The following is a 19,847-nucleotide window of genomic DNA, read 5'->3' as shown; positions in this document are numbered from 1 at the left end:
AATTTTTTTTTTGTTAAAGGCATAAGCCAGTATGTAGAACAAAAATGCAGACCAGGAGACTGTAGCAAAAAACGTTATCAGCACAATTTTGGAAGCTGGTAGGAAGAGCAGGAGAAGGCAGAACTCATTTTCAAGAAATGTAATACTGATATTGAAGCAGTCCAGATACAGATGTGGAATTAGAGGCACCTGGCATCTCGGAGGGCTAGAGTTGAAAAAAGGGTGACTTGGAAATCTGGCTGAGGAGTGGTAAGACCCCTAGGATGCTTCCCTCACCACAGTGAAACTTAAAATAAAGTTATCAGGATGAAGGATGAGGATGGTGGTGTACCAGGAAGGGAAGTGGGCACTGGGATGGAGGTAGTAATAGAGATGTAAATCTCCATGGTAGGAGGCCAAATGATAATGCTACTTTTTTTTAAATTAAGAAACAGAAGAATATTCATGCTTTAAACAAGACAATTGACAGATGAAATCACACACAAAAACTGAACATGATTGTATGGGTGAGAGGGAAGACTGGGACTTCCTTTATTTTAATCTAAGCCTAGTATAAGTAGTACTGTTGCTTGGTAGATTTTTAAACTATGCTTATACAATGACAGAAATTAAAGTGAAAGACTTTATGCCACTGTGAAAAAGTAAGTCTCTAGCACAAGCCTCAGCATTTAATACTTGCAAAGTGACTGAATGAATACTCTTTTTCCTTTGTCATTGGTGCTCAGGAGAAATTAGAATTAAATATTGTGCTTTAGGGATTCAGTTCAGTTCAGTCGTTCAGTCGTATCTGACTCTTTGCGACCCCATGAAAAGCAGCACGCCAAGCCTCCCTGTCCATCACCATCTCCCGGAGTTCACTCAAACTCACGTCCATCGAGTCGGTGATGCCATCCAGCCATCTCATCCTCTGTCGTCCCCTTTTCCTCCTGCCCCCAATCCCTCCCAGCCTCAGAGTCTTTTCCAATGAGTCAACCCTTTGCATGAGGTGGCCAAAGTACTGGAGTTTCAGCTTTAGCATCATTCCTTTCAAAGAACACCCAGGGCTGATCTCCTTCAGAATGGACTGGTTGGATCTCCTTGCAGTCCAAGGGACTCTCAAGAGTCTTCTCCAACACCACAGTTCAAAAGCATCAATTCTTCAGTGCTCAGCTTTCTTCACAGTCCAACTCTCACATCCATACATGACCACTGGAAAAGCCATAGCCTTGACTAGACGAACCTTTGTTGGCAAAGTAATGTCTCTGCTTTTGAATATGCTATCTAGGTTGGTCATAACTTTTCTTCCAAGGAGTAAGCGTCTTTTAATTTCATGGCTGCAGTCACCATCTGCAGTGATTTTGGAGCCTCAAAAAATAAAGTCTAACACTGTTTCCACTGTTTCCCCCTCTATTTCCCATGAAGTGATGGGACCAGATGCCATGATCTTCATTTTCTGAATGTTGAGCTTTAAGCCAACTTTTTCACTCTCCTCTTTCACTTTCATCAAGAGGCTTTTTAGTTCCTCTTCACTTTCTGCCATAAGGGTGGTGTCATCTGCATATCTGAGGTTATTGATATTTCTCCCAGCAGTCTTGATTCCAGCTTGTGCTTCCTCCAGCCCAGCGTTTCTCATGATGTACTCTGCATATAAGTTAAATAAGCGGGGTGACAATATACAGCCTTGACGTACTCCTTTTCCTATTTGGAACCAGTCTGTTGTTCCATGTCCAGTTCTAACTGTTGCTTCCTGACCTGCATGCAGGTTTCTCAAGAGGCAGGTCAGGTGGTCTGGTATTCCCATCTCTTTCAGAATTTTCCATAGTTTATTGTGATCCACACAGTCAAAGGCTTTGGCATAGTCAATAAAGCAGAAATAGATGTTTTCCTGGAACTCTCTTGCTTTTTCGATGATCCAGCAGATGTTGGCAATTTGACCTCTGGTTCCTCTGCCTTTTCTAAAACCAGCTTGAACATCTGTTCATGTATTGCTGAAGCCTGGCTTGGAGCATTTTGAGCATTACCTTACTAGCATGTGAGATGAGTGCAATTGTGCAGTAGTTTGAGCATTCTTTGGCATTGCCTTTCTTTGGGATTGGAATGAAAACTGACCTTTTCCAGTCCTGTGGCCACTGCTGAGTTTTCCAAATTTGCTGGCATATTGAGTGCAGCACTTTCACAGCATCATCTTTCAGGATTTGAAAAAGCTCAACTGGAATTCTATCACCTCCACTAGCTTTGTTCGTAGTGATGCTTTCTAAGGCCCACTTGACTTCACATTCCAGGATGTCTGGCTCTAGGGATTAATGTGTAGCTTATTTGGATTATCACAGTATAAGAAACCAGTCTTTATTTTGCAGGCTATACAATGTTGGAAGGCCTTAGAATAAAACTAAAAGAATAAAATATCAATCTGAATTTTGAACTTACTTTATACTTTTCATCATGGAAGTTTGGAGGTTAAAAAAAATACACAAGCTGCTGTGTGTTTATCAAGAGGTGGCTGTATTTTCTCTGTCAGTTAGTGCTGGAGTTGGAAAACCTCTTTGACTCAGGCACTAACTCATGACAGGGGCCTGATAACTTCCCTCTGCCTTTTTCTGCCTGTGACATGAGGTTATAACTTGAGGTTATAACATGAGGTCTGCCTCAAGGTGTAGGCAGTTGAGTATTGAGATTCTCCAGCAACCTAGTTGTTTGGTTTGATACTGTGAGCATAGTAACTGAATGTGGAAGTTGCTGACTCTTCCAAGAAGACAGAATGTCAGAAGCTAGAGATTTAGTTGGAGTAACATGACCGCCTATTTGAAGCAAAGCATCCACTCCCATGTTCTGCTAGTATTAGAAATAACTGGTCAATGAGATGGAGAAGGCAATGGCACCCCACTCCAGTACTCTTGCCTGGAAAATCCCATGGATGGAGGAGCCTGTTAGGCTGCAATCCATAGGGTCGCTAAGAGTCGGACACGACTGAGCGACTTCACTTTTCACTTTCACTTTTCACGTTCATGCATTGGAGAAGGAAATGGCAACCCACTCCAGTGTTCTTGCCTGGAGAATCCCAGGGACAGGGGAGCCTGGTGGGCTGTGTCTATGGGGTCGCACAGAGTCGGACACGACTGAAGTGACTTAGCATAGCATAGCATAGTCAATGAGAGCTAAGCGATTATTCTCCAGGATGGAAAATGTGTTTCTAATGGAATTGCTCTACAGAGTTGAGTCCAATATATATTTGTAAGCAGCTGTGGATTTGTTGGGAAAAAGAAGCTCAAGAAATTACCAAGAAATAGTATTGTGTAACATTCCTTAAGGGAACTAATTGGATTTGTTTTTCTTTGTAAGACACAGGTGAGTTTGGCTCACTTTGCGTTTTCTCCTGAGTATGTTGTACCTAATGGTCTAATAGCTTGAACATGCACATTCCCTTTTTAATCTCACAGTTTTACACTCACAGTTATTACTTGGCTGAGGCACAATTATTTTTGCTACCTAGTTATGTAAGAAAACAATTTCACATGGAAATGGCACTTAAGTAAAAGTTTCAAAAATGAAATATTGTGCTAGCTAAGGTTAAATATGTAATTAATTTGGGTGTCTTCTGTACAACCATGTTAACTGAAAACCATATTTTAATGTTCCTAGGGTGAATTACTGGAATTTAAACGACAGCAACAGGAGGAAGAAAGAACCAAAAGCCACCAAGCTGAACACAGGAGGTATGAACCACTAAGATAAGCATCCTTGGTTAAAACGATTACCTATAAAGGTTTTGCAATGTTTTAGGAAAACACAGTCATACTGAACAGGATTTTGGAATCTATATTAGTTTTTTAATCATTATATTATTGGGGTGTGGTATATGTGAGAATGCCAGCTGCTACACACACATACACACACACATACATATACAAACAATATCCAATTTTTCTGAACTGGCGGCATAAATTGACCCTAGAAAGTGGACTCAGCTCTCAAGGTCTGTTTGTTTAGGTTATACTTAATCTCCCTCCCATAAGACAAAGCCATAGTAATCCTTTTATATAATCCTTACCATTTGTACACTACTTTATAATAACTGAACTAGTATAGATGGTAAGATACTCATACCTGAATATAAAAGCTGAGACAAGAACTACCATTGGTTATTTTATGTTGACTGATATATGAGGGAAAATTTTTTACAATCAGTAAGTAATTTTTAATAGTGGAAATAGTCTTTATCTTATTTCTAATGTCAGACATTGAGAGTGCCCAGAATATCATGTTGATATTGGGTGAGCGCTAATAATTACCTTATCTATCATTATTCTAGATTTTCCTAGGGAGCAGTTGGGTTATTTGAGTTTATTGCCATGTGATTGAGTGTCTCAGGAGAAGAATTTAATATAAAGGCCTTCATGATTTAAAGGAGCAAATTCTTTCGAAACTGACTGGCTTCATTTATGTGTTTAACCTTCCCACTATTACTAAGAAGTACTTTTAAACTGTGGTGGTTTCATTTTGTAAATGACACTTTAGAAAGTGTTAATGGAAGTTCCTAATTCTGCTGTACCTGCCAACTGTGGCTGTGTTTTCATATTATTTTGAATGGATTATTCTGCTTCCATGGTCCTGTCAAAATAGTTTTAAAATGTTAAATGTGAATTTATGTGTTTTTCTCCGGTTATAAGTGAAAAAGTGAAAGTGTTAGTCACTCAATTATGTCTGACTCTGTGCAACCCCATAGACTGTAGCCCACCAGGCTCCTCTGTTCATGGGATTCTCTGGGAAAGAATACTGGAGTGGGTTGCCATTTCTTTTTCCAGGGGATCTTCCTGACCCAGGGATCGAACCTGGGTCTGCTACATTACAGGCAGATTCTTCACTGTCTGAGCCACCAGGGAAGCCCCTCTCTGGTTGTAAGGAAACATCAAAATTCTGATACACTGGTTAGACTATTTTGTTGGATAAAGGGGAACCATTACTACTACCTATTTTTTGTTTTGTTTTTATTTTTCATTTTAAAAACTTTTTATTTTGTATTGGAATATAGCCAGTTAACAAACAATGCTGTGATAGTTTCAGTTGAACATCAAAGGGACTCAGCCATATATATACATGTATCCTCTCCCCCACAGGTGGACCTTTGCCAACAAAGGTCCGTCTGTCAAAGCTATGGTTTTTCCTGTGGTCATGTATGGATGTGAGAGTTGGACTGTGAAGAAGGCTGAGCGCCAAAGAATTGATGCTTTTGAACTGTGGTGTTGGAGAAGACTCTTGAGAGTCCCTTGGACTGCAAGGAGATCCAACCAGTCCATCTTGAAGGAAATCAGTCCTGAATATTCATTGGAAGGTCTGATGTTGAAGTTGAAACTTCAATATTTTGGCCTCCTGATGCAAAGAACTGACTCATTGGAAAAGACAGTGATGCTGGGAAAGATTGAAGGCAGGAGGAGGGAACAACAGAGGATGAGATGGTTGGATGGCATCACCGACTCGATGGACATGAGTTTGGGTAAACTCCAGGAGCTGGTGATGGACAGGGAGCCTGGCGTGCTGCAGTCCTTGGGCTCGCAGAGTCAGACACGACTGAATGACTGAACTGAACTGATTCTCCCCCAAACTCCCTTCGCCATTCAGGCTGCCACATAACATTTACTGCTACCTTTTTTTTTTTTTTTTTAATAAATTAGGTCATAAATTAGTTTAGTCTTTTACTTTTTCTCTTTAAAAGTCTTTCTATTAAAAAACCCGATATTTCTATAACAGTAGTTATTAGTAGCCAGCATTTCTCTGGATTTCTGAGGATTAATTGGATTATAAAGCTTTAGGCATTTTAAAGATAGTGATATGTCACATTAATAGGCCCCTCTACTAAGAAATTAATCTTCAGTGGGCACCCAATAAAAATACATTATTTGATTAGAGGTCAAAAAGATTACTTTTTGTTATAGGAACTTTGACCTTTATTTCCTTATTGCTGAATACCTAAATACTGATGGCACTATTTCTTTCCTTCACCTTCTATTCTTTCTATTGATTCTAGTTAAATATAGATCCCAGTTTAATCCAATAGGAAATCCCTCTGGATAATAAACTCAGTAACCAGTTTTGAAACAATTGGTCAAGTCTTTACACATATTTTATTTATACTATCAGTTTTTGATAAAGGCTCATGTTTGTATTGTCCTTTGGTGTTTACAGTGAGCTTTTCCATCTTTTCATGCTCATTCAGTTGTCACTTAAAGAATAAAATAGCTGTGTCCATTCCTGCTGAGGGCAGCAATACAAGCTATGTGGTTTGGGGAAAGGGGTCGTTAAGTTAGGTTTTCTCCAGGGACATAATTTTATTGGAGACAAGAAGACAATGTGTTTTCTACTGTTTGGAAGTTCACATAGCAGAAAATGCAGCCCTGAGTTTTATAATAGAAATCATGCACATTCCTAACAAGCTTTACAACCAACCCTGTAACGATTGAATCTGATGGCACCTGAACCTGACCCAGTGTAACTTTCTGAGGAAGAGAAGAAAGTTAAAACTTCAGAGGAAAAAACAGAGCGCTGGGGGTGAAGGACTTGAACTGGGCTGCAAGCTGGAAATTGGAATCAACTGAATTGATTTATTGAAACATGAATCATCTCTGAACAATAGTTTTTATCCAAGTTAAGCCTCTGAAGAAAATCCTGAGCACTAGCTTGACAGCAATGAAATATATGTATTTTCTAAAACTAGTAAACAAAAATATAAACTGGTACTTTTCCCCCCATTTCAATTTGTTACTGAGTCCAAGCTCGCACTTTTTGTCCCATGACAGGCCAATAAACTGAGAGATGAGTTGTTGGGACAAAGAATAGCAACGTATTGGACAGCTGGCAAAAGATGGTAGACGTGTGTCTCAAAGAACCAGTCTTGCCTGAATTAGAATTCAGGCTTCTTTTCTACTAGAAGGGGAGGGAGTAAAGTCAAACATTTCCTGGTTCCAGTCAGTCACTGGAGTTTATAGTTTCTTCTTCGCCGAAGTCATTAATAGAGGACCTGGTCAGGATGTTTCCTGCGAGCTAAACAAAGGTATTTTAGCTTAATGCTCATTATCTGAGAAGCAGGGTTCTCAGAGATGGCCCATTATGTATAATTTAAGCTTATAGGCAACATCCCTTTTGTGATTAACTTGTAATAGAATACAAAAGGTTCTTCCCTATTACAAATTCTTGATAGAAATTGAAAAAGTAATCTCTTTACCACCTGTGATCTCTAGTTGACCCAGTCTGCTGTCCTCTTAGTAACACGCTCAAAAGTGAATCACATTACCTTGTGAACATGACAAAGTCATCCATCTTCAAAGTGTTTAAGTGAATTGAGAGCAGTGGACAATCAACTACTCTCCCTACCACGGCTAATTTTACAATGCAGCTGCAGTCACAGAAAGAGGCTAATGTGGGGACCATGCACCAGGACAGTTCATTCATTCACCTCTTAGGAATCAGGGCATACCCTGTGCTTTGTTCTAGGCACTAGGAATAGGTGTGAACAAGGCAGAGGTCGTCCCCAACTGCATGGGATTTACAGGCTAGAGGAGATAAATAGAAGTTAACAATTTAGCAGCAAGATTGTTTCAGATAGCGATGCACACATGAGGACCACATCCCAAAGTGACACTAAGGGAGAGATTACAGGCAATAGTTCCTCAGTGAAGAGGTGACATCCAGGAACAAGAGTCGGTCACACAGAGATGGGAAGGGGGCAAAACATTACAATGGGATGTCCCCTCTTACCAAGCATAGCAACAAACACAAAGGCCCTGAATCGGGAATAAGCTTGAACTTTCTGAGGCCCAAATGATTTGATTATAGACGGTGAGAAAAAGAAGACTACAAAATGAGGAAAGAAAGATAGGCAGGAAATAGAAGATTTTGTAAGTCAATTATTTTATTCTAAGACTAATAAGTCGTGGGAGGGTTTAAAAAAAAAAGGAAGGCCTGATCCCTTTTATAATTTATTCAAGTGGTTGTGTGGAGAATGGATTGCAGAGGGCAGGAGTGGAAAGAGAGGCAAATGAGAGAAGATAGGAATTTGGACTAGAATTGTGGCCATGGAAATAAACAGGTAAATTCAGGATCTGTTTAGTGGGTGGAGCCAACAAGGATTCTAGTGGATTGGATGTGAGGTGGGAAAAGGAATATTGAGGGAACGTCTGTCTTTGTTACTGACAGAGAGACTGGATAAAAACAGCCCCAGGTGTATGGACTGTCCAACGAACAGTCCAGGTGTATGGACTATACTGTTGGTTGTAGAGTTTTAGGGGAATCAAAGCCACTTCCTTCTTCCTTAATATTCAAGTCTCCAGCTCAGGTATCTTATTTCAATCTGCATGCTGAGAGGTCTAGAAAAGGTGGTGTAAACATTCAGTTCTGCAGTGAACTAGGCTGACCAGTGGAGAAGGAAATGGCAGCCCACTGCAGTATTCTTGCCTGGATAATCCCACGGACAGAGGAGCCTGCTAGGCTACAGTCCACAGGATCACAAGAGTCAGACACGACTTAGCACCAAACCACCACCACCAGGCTGACCAGAATATGACACCTTGGTAGATTTTATAGTGAGGGATTAAAAAAAAAAAAAAAAAAGCTTTCTAATAACTAAGATGTAACCACTGCCAAATGGGGCTTGAAGTTGAAAACAGCAACCAAAAACCAGAGACTAACATGAATCAACATGCAGTTGGCATTTTAGCTAAACACACTGAGCAAGACCAAGAGGCAAAACCCCCAGCCTCTGACTCTGCCACTCAGCAGTCATTATCCTCAAAGTTCCCAAATCTTACATAGATGTTGACTTACAGCCACCCACAATGACCACATTCGTTACACTTCATGACTAAAAAGGAGGCTCACCTCACTGGGTCCTGCCTAACCCCTCTTCCACAAGCATGGATTGAATGGTTTCTGGGCTCCAGGCACTGTATTTCTGTTGAGAAGCTTATGGCCTTCATGATGCTATTCCTCCACAATTCATTCACATCATAGGGTACCTGCTGCTGTTAAGTTGCTTCAGTCATGTCTGACTCTGTGCAACCCCATAGACGGCAGCCCATCAGGCTCCGCCGTCCTTGGGATTCTCCAGGCAAGAACACTGGAGTGGGTTGCCATTTCCTTCTCCAATGCATGAAAGTGAAAAGTGAAAGTGAAGTCACTCAGTTATGTCCAACTCTTAGCAACCCCATGGACTGCAGCCTTCCAGGCTCCTCCGTCCATGGGATTTTCCAGGCAAGAGTACTGGAGCGGGGTGCCATTGCCTTCTCCGTCATAGGGTACCTATCACCATGCTCTTTCTCCAGCTGCCATGTCTCTGACTCTGCTCAGCCATACATGGGCAACACAGAGCATGGTGTGGCCTTTTTCCTTCTTAAATTTAAAAACTGTAAGATGTAACACACAAAAGTCCATGAAAAGGATATTTAGGATGGTTAATTATAAAATGGGACACCCAGGTAGCCAGCTCCAGTAACATAATATAACCATTATCCTACAGGTAACCCTATCTTAACTGTTAGGATGATCACTTCTTGCCTTCCTAATCCGCTCCAGTAATCTTGCCTGAAGAATTCCATGAACGGAGGAGCCTGGCAGGCTACAGTCTATAGGGTTGCAAAGAGTCAGACGTGACTGAGCAACTATCACTCATCACTTATATGTTTGACTTTATTTCTGCAATTGGTTGCTGCCAGTATGATCAAACATTAGGGAAAGATGTATCCCTTCTTTTGAAAGCTTGGGCTTCCTTCTTCAGGTGCCTGTCTTTCTTCCCTTTTCTCACACTCTCTTCCTGTTTTCCTTCTGCTTTTCACTAGTGGGATTTACCTTAGAAAGACAGGCGATGGGGTACAGAGTGTATGGGAGAGACATTTATCTTGTAATACTATTAACGGCACCACAGAAGTGTGTTTGGTTTCTCTTCATGTTTTAGCTCTTGGTGAAGCTTCCATCTTCCTTCCTCCTCTGGGGTTCACGCCTGGCATGGCCCTGAGGGGTATGGTGGTTTGGGTGACCAAGACGCTTGTAGAACTAGTAGAGGTGGGTGAGTGAACCTCTGGAGTAAAGAATTTATGCCCGTTTTGGACTGAGTCAAGACTACCACCACCTCCACCAGAGGACTGTTCCCAGCATGTCATATGGTTAATATGAAAAGAAGTCTCTGTAGATTTCTTCTGAGCTGGATGGGGGCAGAGCTCCCCACAGTCCATTCAGACAGCACATTAGGTTCTCAAAAATCTCTCAGCCCTGCAGCAAGCTTTCCACTTACCCACATTTTTCATTGTTTTAAAGGGTAAATAATGCTTTTCTGGACCGACTCCAAGGCAAAAGTCAACCAGGTGGCCTCCAGCACTTTGGTGGTTATTGGAATATGAATAGTGGTAACAGCTGGGTGAGTTTTATTTTTTTTTTTTCTCAAAAAATAAATATTTCCAAGTTGAAGAATAAAAACAATGAGAATTTAAAAAATATGTTGTGGCCTTCTCTCTAGATAAATATTTTTTTGGTGTGCCATTCAGCTGTGTGGTGGGCAGGCAGCTGGGGTGATTACTGTAAATTCCACAATAGCTTCTGAGAGATGGAGAAAGTCCTGATTTCAGCTCTAGCCCAATGCCAATCACAATAAAAAATGACACCTGCCCTTTGTTTGCTGTGTGATTGCCTGGACTGCAAGTCTTTAAAAAAAAAAAAAAAATCCCCCTTTGCCCAGGCATACAATAAAAACCAAGGAACATTTTTTTTTTTTCCAGGAAGATTTTCAGTGAAATATGGTTCTAAAAATAGTAAGCATTCTCTTGTAACATATTCTTTCAGTGAAACTAGCACATCAAAGAAATCAGTATTTAATTTTTCACTACAAAATGATTTTTAAAAAAACCCTATGGCAAAAGGCACTTTTTGAAAATGAAATGTTCTTACAGATCTGGGGGAAGAAAGCCCTGCAACTATGTTGTAATATGTGTGTAATGTGTTTTGTGTGCACAGTAGATTATTTAAACAGCACCAAAGCTTTGGAATGTATGGGATTGTGGGGTTTGCAATGTGTACAGAATTAAAACTAAGCACAGTGGGTTTTACAATTTAATTGAAGCCTAAGTGTATTTGTACTTATTTAAAAAAAAGGAACAGACAGAAATCTTTAAATTGGTAAAATATGAGAAAATAATCAAGTACTTGCTGACCTGGTAACTCTAGAGGAGATCACCCCTTAATAAATACTTGGTGGACAAAAAATCATTTTTGAGAAAATAATCTGTTAGAGATTTGATATGCATGATTCCTTGGAATGCATCTAGTGGTTAAAATTTATGGATAGATCTCACAAACGTATATATATTGAAGATAATTAAATGTAGGCAAATTGTAGAGAATGCATAGTGGGTGTGTCTATTTATAATGTATGCTCCTGTGTATCACTAAGGCATTCAGAGTAGAGACAATGTACAAAGATAGAAAGGAATCAAAACAGTATCTTTGTATTGTGTGTGAAATTGACAAATTATTGAGTTAAAAGAATATGTGAGTAGGAGTCATGTGGAAAATAGGGTATTGTGAATTTAAGACACTATCCAAGTTTATAGAATTTATAAGTAGTGAATGTGATTGAAACTCAGATTTTGGACAGGACTTGGAACCTTGCTGTATATTTTCTCCTGTACTTAATAACCCCAATTTTGAAGGTGCATATACATAGAAAGGGCTTCCCTGGTGGCTCAGATGGTAAAGAATCCACCTACTGTGCAGGAGACCTGGGTTTAATTCCTGGGTTGGGAAGATCCCCTGGAGGAGGGCATGGCAACCCACTCCAGAATTCTGGAGGTGAATCCCGTGGAGAATCCCATGGACAGGGGAGCCTGGCGGGCTACAGTCCATGGGGTAGCAAAGAGCTGGACACAACTGAGAGACTAAGCACACACACACAGAAAAACACCTGGGGCTGAAGAGTAGATGACAGGAGAGAGTAAATGAATACTCCATGGGCTGCCATGAGGGGAATAGGGATGTGGGAGTCTGGCTTCCCCTGACTGTTGATAGGTCTTAGGTAAGTGAGTTGTGAATCTCCACTTGGGTTCCTCACAGATAGAAAGAGAGAAACATCACTTTCTCAGGATATGATGTGAGTGAGGATGACTGAAGATTCCTTACTAAGACGGGCATACCCAAGTCCAGCGTGGTCACTGGCTTTTCACTTGCGTGAAAGAAGTAGTGACACAGAGGCGAAAACTTGCCCAGGTTCTCATCTCCACCTCACTTCACTGCAGACATCCCTTCCTCTGTGTCTGCTTTTCGTTATGGCGCAGATTCTGTCTTCTCCATCCACTGGGGGGCTTTATTCTAACAGTGCTCCTCCCTCTCTTCCGAACTGTCACATGAAAATTCTCATCAGCAGAAAATGTAAATATTAAATTATATTGATGCCCATTTTCCTCTTGCTACTGTCCTATTTCTTTGTTCCCCTTTAGAGAAAAACTTTGAGGGATTTGTCCTGTTTCCAATTTCTTTATTCCCTTTTCTCTTAAACCCCCTCTAATCAGAATTTAGACCATCTCTGTCTAACCACAAAGTTCTTCTTGTGGTCACTAACATTATCTACATTGCAAAATCGAGTGGTTATTTCTCAGTCTTCATCTTTTGACTGATTAGCCTCATTTGTCATGGTAAATCACTGCCTCCTCTTTGAAACTCTTTGTTTACTTGGCTTCTGTACTCTCCTGGGTTTTATTTCAGTGACCACTGCTTTCCAATCTCCTTTGCTGAATCCTCTCTTTCTGTCCTCTCCGCATTAGAGTGCCTCAGGGATACATCTTGGACTACCTTCTTTACGTTCACTTAAGACCTTCATGGCCTCATTCATTCTCATGAAATTAAATACCAATATGCTTTTTACTCCCAAATTTCAACTTCCAGCCTCCATCTCTTCCTCTAGACTTGCAGATCCATTTTTCTACCCAACATCACTACTTGTGTATCTGATAGACATTTCAACCTTAACATGTCTAAAACTTCACCTCTGATGCCCTTGACCCCACTTCTCTGTCTGCACTTTTTCATGTTTGCATGACTGACTCTTACACCTCTACAGCTGATGCATCAGCAAGTCTCCTTGATTCTTCCTTCAAAATGTATCCAGTCTTGCAGCTTCATCCACCTTCACCACTATTATCATGATCCCAACCACCATCATTGCTCATCTCAATTCTTGAAACCATCTCCTAGATGGTGTCCTTGCTTTCACGCTTCCACCTAGAGTCTGTTCTCAACATGAGACTGAAAAATAAGTCATCTGCTGTCACTCCTTGGCTCAAAGCCCTCCAGTGGCTCTGATGACTCCAGAGTAAAAGCCACAGGATGTCTATTACTCATCCTTACAGGTGCTTCAAGACCTAGAGCCCACACTACTCCTCGGGCACTCTCCTCCGACTGCCATTCTTCCTCATTCCTCCCAGCCACGCCAACTTTCTTTGGCTGTTCTCTGAATACTTAAGAACTGGCTGCTCCCTCTATACTCTTCTCCAAAACATCCAAATGATTTGTTCTCTTTCAGGTATGTTCTTAAGTTCCAAGGATTCCTTGGCTATCCATTTGATGCTGCCACCAGACTCCTGCAATTCTCTTTCCAGGCTCCATTTCTTTTTTCTATAGCACTCTGCAACTTCTGGCCTAATTTTCTAACATCATTTTCTTAGATGTTTTGTTGATTAATTAGTATTATTCTATCCTTGTGGTAATTTATGTTCCATATTCCATCAGAGCAGGGCTCTTTGACTGTTTTGTTCAGTGGTATATCCTAAGTATAACACAGTGACTGGAACTTACCACAAGGATAGGAAACAGATAGCTGTGGCTGAGGGTTACCAAAACGAAATTTAGAACCAAATGATTTGAGACACTTAAATGATTAGATATTGAATTTAAGATATCTATGTATAAAACATTTGGAATAAATATTGACTTTGAAATGATACACAAAAACAAGAGACAAAGACAACAAGGAAGATTCAAAGAGAGCAAAGTAGAACTTCTAGGAAGAAAAAATTATAATCTTTGAAATTAAAGTATCCAATGAATTTATAACAAAAGGAATACAAATTAAGAACTAAACCAAAATACCACTTCTTGTCTATTATTTGGCAAAATACAAGAGATTGACAACATCCTCTATTTGCAAGACAGGGGAGACAGTTTCACACTTTGTAGGTAGGATTCAAAATGATTTAAATTGTATCTAGGTACTGTTTTCCCATAAAATAAAAAACAGGCCTACACATATTACAGAAAAGTTTTACTAAATGTTCAAGAAACAGATTATTCCAAGTGTCCAGAATGTTTTCCTGATAAATGAAAAGAAGGGAGTATTCTTCCAAAGGATTAAGCAGGTGAATGTAACTTAGAATCAAAACAAAGACTATATAGAAAAAAAAATCATAGGCCAGTCTCACTCATAAACATAGATTAAAAAAGTCACAACAAAATTTTCACAGATTTAACAATGAATTTTTTTAAAAAAGCATAGTATGTACTTATCTCAGAAATTTAAGTTTGGCTCATCACAAATAAATAGAACCAAAAAATTGCCAAGATAATATACCACATAAATTATAGGAGAAACACCTATAGATTATAGGAGAAACATCTCAACAGATACAGAGAAAGCATTTGATAAATTTCAGTATTCATTTGTGGTAAAAAATCTTTAGCAAACTAGGTATAGAAAATAAATTTATCTAATACAAGGGATCAAAAATCTATAATGAAAACACATCCAAAGCTTTTCTTTGAATCACACATAAGATGTATCTAAGGTAGGATATTTAAAGAATCAGTTCAGATGATCATTTCTCTGATACCAGTAGGTGAGACCCTTTGAGATGCTGTGGAAACTCTGAATCCTGTGTCTTCAAGGGCAGTTAAGCATCTGCCATGACCCATGAGGCAACCTGAGATTTTAGTTTCCCAGAATGTTCGAGCAGCAGTAGTCTGAAACCTCGGTGGACCTTGGGCTGGTAGTCTGGGAGGCTTGATCGAGATGACATGACTGCACATGGCGGGAGGAGGGAACTCATTTAAGTCTGTCTCCTTTCCTCCAGGTCCCCTTAGACGTCACCTTCCTGCTGTATAATAGAGTGCTCTTCCACTCCACACATTTCCACTGAAGTAGCTCTGCTCCGTACTGTATTTGCCCTGTCCTTGCTCTAACTGTGGAGGTGGGTGACAATATTTGTGAACACTGTTAGTTGTCACCCGTGTTAGCCTGTCTCTCAGAACACAGCTGATGAGCTGTCACTCAATAAGCCAACGCACTGTCGACAGAGACCATCTTGTGAGTCGAAATGGAACTTGAAAATTAAATCATTTCACTGGGACTTGAAATCATTAAAAAAATAGTCATGTAGTCAGAGTGTTTTTTGGAGGAACTTCATTTTGGATTTACAAAGGCTTTGAATTCTGTTTTGTTGCTGGTGCTAATTTTCATTTTCTTTTTCTTCCAGGATACATGAGAAATATTTGCTTATGCCTGGCCTTTGTCAACTGACCTTGAAAAACCACACGAGATGTTTTTCTTTCTTGCAGCTTTGTTCAGCTTCACTGTTTTTTACCTTGACTCCAACTACCCACCCACTCAGCTGAGCGGCTGAGGATAACTGGTTTCTTCTCCCTGTCATTATTTATGCATATTTGTAGGCGCAGATTACTGAACTCATATTTAATCTCTACTGCTAGTGAAATGCTGCATTATTTTTCTAATTGGTTTTGCCTCTTATTGGAAGGATAATTACAGCCATGTTAGTAAGCTAGAATAGCAGGGAGTCATTTGATGCTTTCAGGTTAGTGAGAGCTGTGGCTGCTGCCTGCCTGTCTGTCTCTATAAACTAGCAGCTAATTTTTTTCTGCTTCTCAGATCAGGTTTGGGGAAGCTCTGGCACCTTTAGATTTGTATCCCTATTTTCTTAATTCAGGCTACAAATGTGACCAAAAGAAAAATCCTTTATATGCTTTTAAACAAATTTATAAATAAAATTTGAACTGCTTTTGTATAAATGGTTTGTGTTTGTTTTTAATGAAAAGCTCTTGAGTTTTTCTCTCTTGTTTTTATATCTTCTTTACAGTCCATAGAGATCAAATGTAGTACTATAATCACTACTGGATTTGGCTTTGGTTTTGACTTACTAATACTGTTCCTCTAGTTTTTGAGAGTGGGACAGTTCATTTCCTGAAAGGTCATAAAAATCAGCTGGACACAAATGTCGATACCACATGTGGTTTGTGGGTGTTTTAGAAACTTGTCTTTGCTCATGCAACCTAGTTCCTATTACTAGTTCAGTAGGCTTTCCTGTTCTTTTATGACCAGTTTGTAGACCTTGGTGTGGGAATTACTGGTTTTCCACACTGTATGGTCTGGCCACCCCCTCTCCTCCCACGTTACATAAGAGAAGCATTGCAGCATTGCATTTAGTCTTAGAATGAAGGTTGGAAGAGTAGATAATTTTTGGAACTGGCCAAGAGCAGACAATACTGTGCGACATTAAGAGCTCTCCTGTGTTACCATCTGCTGCATTGAAAGTGACTTTCCAAACGTGTATTTGGAGAAACACTGGGATTTCAGGTTCTTGGACCAAGACTGGTGGGGGAGGGCTCACAGAAGTGGGGTGAGGGTGTGGTCCAGAAAGCGCTGCACTGGGTGGTGTGACGGTGGTTGGGAGCAGACGGTACTCAGTGTTTCTCTGGAGTGAGTAATGCAGACACTCCTGGTTTCCCTCTCCTCTGCCAGCCAAATCTACGTTAGTGCTGTTGACAGTAATATAAAATGTTCAGTCTATTTGAAATTTTTGTCATTGCCTAATATGGGGACAATGAAATCCCTCAGCCTGGCCTGGAAACACTGCCAAACTGACTGTAAATGTGTGAATGTTGGAGGCATTTTACTGCAGCCGTTTCAGGCCTACACCTGCCAGCCTGGCTACCTCACAGTCCATGGTCATGCTCTGGTTTTTCTGTCTAAGCTTGGCATTCTCATTTGCTTCTGTTTCCCCATGTGTAACCAGGACTCAATATAGGAGAAAGAGAGGCTTTCACACTTTGGGGACTCTCGGGAAAATTGGTGTCAATTTCTCTTCTATTGCCTGCCATATCCTGCATTCCCAAAGATTTTGTTCAGGTATCTGGTCTTGTTAAAAAGTTGTTGGGCAAGTATGGAAGATTGTGACTTTACGGCCAAAATTGTCTAGACTACATATGGGATGATACACATCTTCCTGAAACAATTCTCTATGCAGGCAGAAGTAACCAGAAAAGAAGCAAGAGTTGCTGTGTAAGGGAGCCTACTATTTTGTTTTTCACATTTAATCTGCTCTTGATTGGAATACAATTTGACTTATGGGTAACCCTGGATAGGAATTCCAAAGTTCCAATTACCCTTTCTATGCTTTTAAAGTACATTTTCTATAAAAGAGAATAAAAATGAGACAAACTGTTACAAAAGTAATAGGTATGTGTTACAGAAACATTAGACATACAGATGAGTAAATTATAAAAAGAAAAAATTAGTGACTTTTTCAAGTTTAATTTGCTGATCTTCACAGCTTAGTATTTTGGTATGCATCCATCAAGATATTATCAACATGTATATCAAACTCCCTGCAATAAAAATCCTTACAGATACTTGTCTAATGACTGGATGAGGACAAACACTTTTAATTAGAACTGGTGATTTAAGGGAATCCACATTTACTGGTATTTTAATATATGTAGTTTAATTACTTTCCCAAAAGTTGACTTCAATATTTATTGGCACCAAAAGTATGCTCTATACTCTCCTTAATCCTATTACTAGTTTTAAAAAATCTTTGCTTACAAGCTGAGTAAAAATTTCATTTGGAGAGCTTAATCCCTCTTTTCTTTCCTTAGGCCTACTGGTCATTTTTTTATCTTCTTTTGTGTGTATGTGTGTGTAGTTGATTTATAAAAGATCTCTCTGTGCTGAGATATTATGTTGGAAATACTTAAATTTTTATAAATCTTTTAGTATTATTTAGTATTGGAATTTAAACATTTGTGTATGGGAACCTATTAATCTTTTTCCTTTGTGGTTTTTCTTGGTGTTATGTTGATAGATTTTAAAGGCAGAAACCCACTCAAAGACCCATCATAAGAAAATGCAGGACTTCTCGTGGGTATGGTTATGAGTGATATGGGGCAGAAGGTCAAACTCCATTCATAGCACAGATGTGAGCTCACAGATTTGTTTTATGTATTTTTAACACTAAAGATATATTTCTTGTGGTCCCTAAACACTTTGTTAGCTTGAAAAAAATTAGATTCCTTCCACAGATTGATTTTGTTAAACATGATAAAATTCTCTAAGCTGCTTTTTAAACCTGAATATTTGTCTTTCAGAAAGTATCTATAGGAAATTACATTATATTAATAGTTTTAGTAAACATAGAAATACTTTCCTCTAAAATAAAGCACTTGGCATTTGTAAAAATGAAAACTTCAAGTTAAAATTCAAAGTTTTGGTAACTCTGGCTGAAAGTTTGTAATTGACTTTAGGAAACATAAATCATAGAGACAGTGCCTACAGGCTTAATTTTAACTTCCAGAATATTCAACAGATGGGCTGTGATGAGCTAGACCTTTTCCTATGAAAGGGCATTTTGGAGCTTTGGATGCTGGAGGAGGTAATAGATACTGTGTTAGAACTGTTAACAGATAGAAGAAAATAGTAAGAAGGCTGTGGGCCTTTTGCTTTTAACCCAATGAACTAATGCATATAGTAGGCAGCTCCATAGATGTCCAGGAAATGACTGGAGTGATGTATAATACACTTACATGAGCAAGAAAAAATATGCCTTTTAAATTACTATAAGGATTACAGAGAGAATAAGTAAACGTTCGGCATTTCTTTCAGGTAGAGACTGTGTTGGAACTCTTTTCTTTTTGGAGAGTCCATTGTTTAACGGTGGCATTTAAAAAGGATCATAGAAAGAGGATTTTTTTTTCTCACAGAAGCATATACTCAAAGCTGAGGGTTTTTAAAGGCATATAAAGGCAAATGGAGGAAAAATTTTATTACATGTATTACCATGTCATTGTGCCATCTGCTTGGGCAGAGGATACAGGGCGACCTATGCTGTAACACTCACATCCCCTTGTAAGCTGATTACTATAATCCCTCAGAGCTGTGTGCCTGTGCTCCAGCCTCCTTTACTTCCCTGAAGAGCACTGCTACAGCTGAGCTGGAGAAACTGTTCAGTCAGTCATCAGAGGGCAGCCATCTTATTCTCTACAAAATGTTACATGATGATCAACACTGAATTATGAACTGATTAGAATTTTTAATTTTTGCATTTTAGAAGCTAGAATGGTGCTAAAATGGAGCAGAAAGTGTGCTTTAGTCATGAGACAGTAGAAACAGATGAGAGAGGAATCTTTGAAATGGGACACTGTGAATTAGGAAAAAATCAGAAATCAGAGTTTAAATACAATATTTATATTCTAGTCTGATTTGAATATAGCACCATGAAGACCCAAAGATAAATGGTACTGTTCCTGTCCTGAGAGAATGAAGTGGTGAGGATAGACAAGGTTATGTGACCATAGTAAAACTCCACATCTTAGTGGACTGGTAATATCTGTTTCTTGACTACGTTATATTTCAAGCATAGGTCAGCAGGAGGTTCTGCTCACCTTTGTCCCTCAGGGAACCAAGCTGATGAAGCTTCCATTTCCTCATGTAAGGGGAAGAGACAGTAGCAGTGTCTTGCATGGGTAATTAAAGGCTTTCTCAGAAAATGGTGCATGCTATTATTGCTCATATGTTATTGATGAGAACAAATCACATGACTATGCCCAACTTTTAA

General features: G+C 39.5%; 1 protein-coding gene across 4 annotated transcripts in view; it reads left to right on the top strand.

Annotated features, from left to right (window-relative positions):
• EPSTI1 (epithelial stromal interaction 1) overlaps positions 1-16,026 on the top strand; it is a 98,050-nt gene extending 82,024 nt beyond the window's left edge. For 2 of the 4 annotated variants that reach the window (XR_015137818.1, XR_015137817.1), the window contains 4 exons: positions 3,619-3,692; positions 10,279-10,378; positions 15,075-15,191; positions 15,477-16,026. Coding sequence is in view for 2 of the 4 variants with exons in the window: in XM_086328848.1 (XP_086184974.1) it covers positions 3,619-3,692; positions 10,279-10,378; positions 15,477-15,485 (183 nt within the window). In the remaining 2 variants the exon portion in view is untranslated. The remainder of the gene's footprint in view (positions 1-3,618; positions 3,693-10,278; positions 10,379-15,074; positions 15,192-15,476) is intronic. The other 2 variants (XM_086328848.1, XM_086328847.1) reach the window with 1 other exon arrangement.
• Positions 16,027-19,847: the final 3,821 nt, after the last annotated feature.

The sequence above is a fragment of the Bos grunniens genome, chromosome 12 (genome assembly GCF_055505025.1).
Source record: "Bos grunniens cultivar Pamir isolate PY7600 chromosome 12, Bosgru_T2T1.0, whole genome shotgun sequence".
NCBI lineage: Eukaryota > Metazoa > Chordata > Mammalia > Artiodactyla > Bovidae > Bos > Bos grunniens.
The sequence above is the reverse complement of the archived record's forward strand: the minus strand, read 5'-3'. Positions and strand labels throughout refer to the sequence as shown.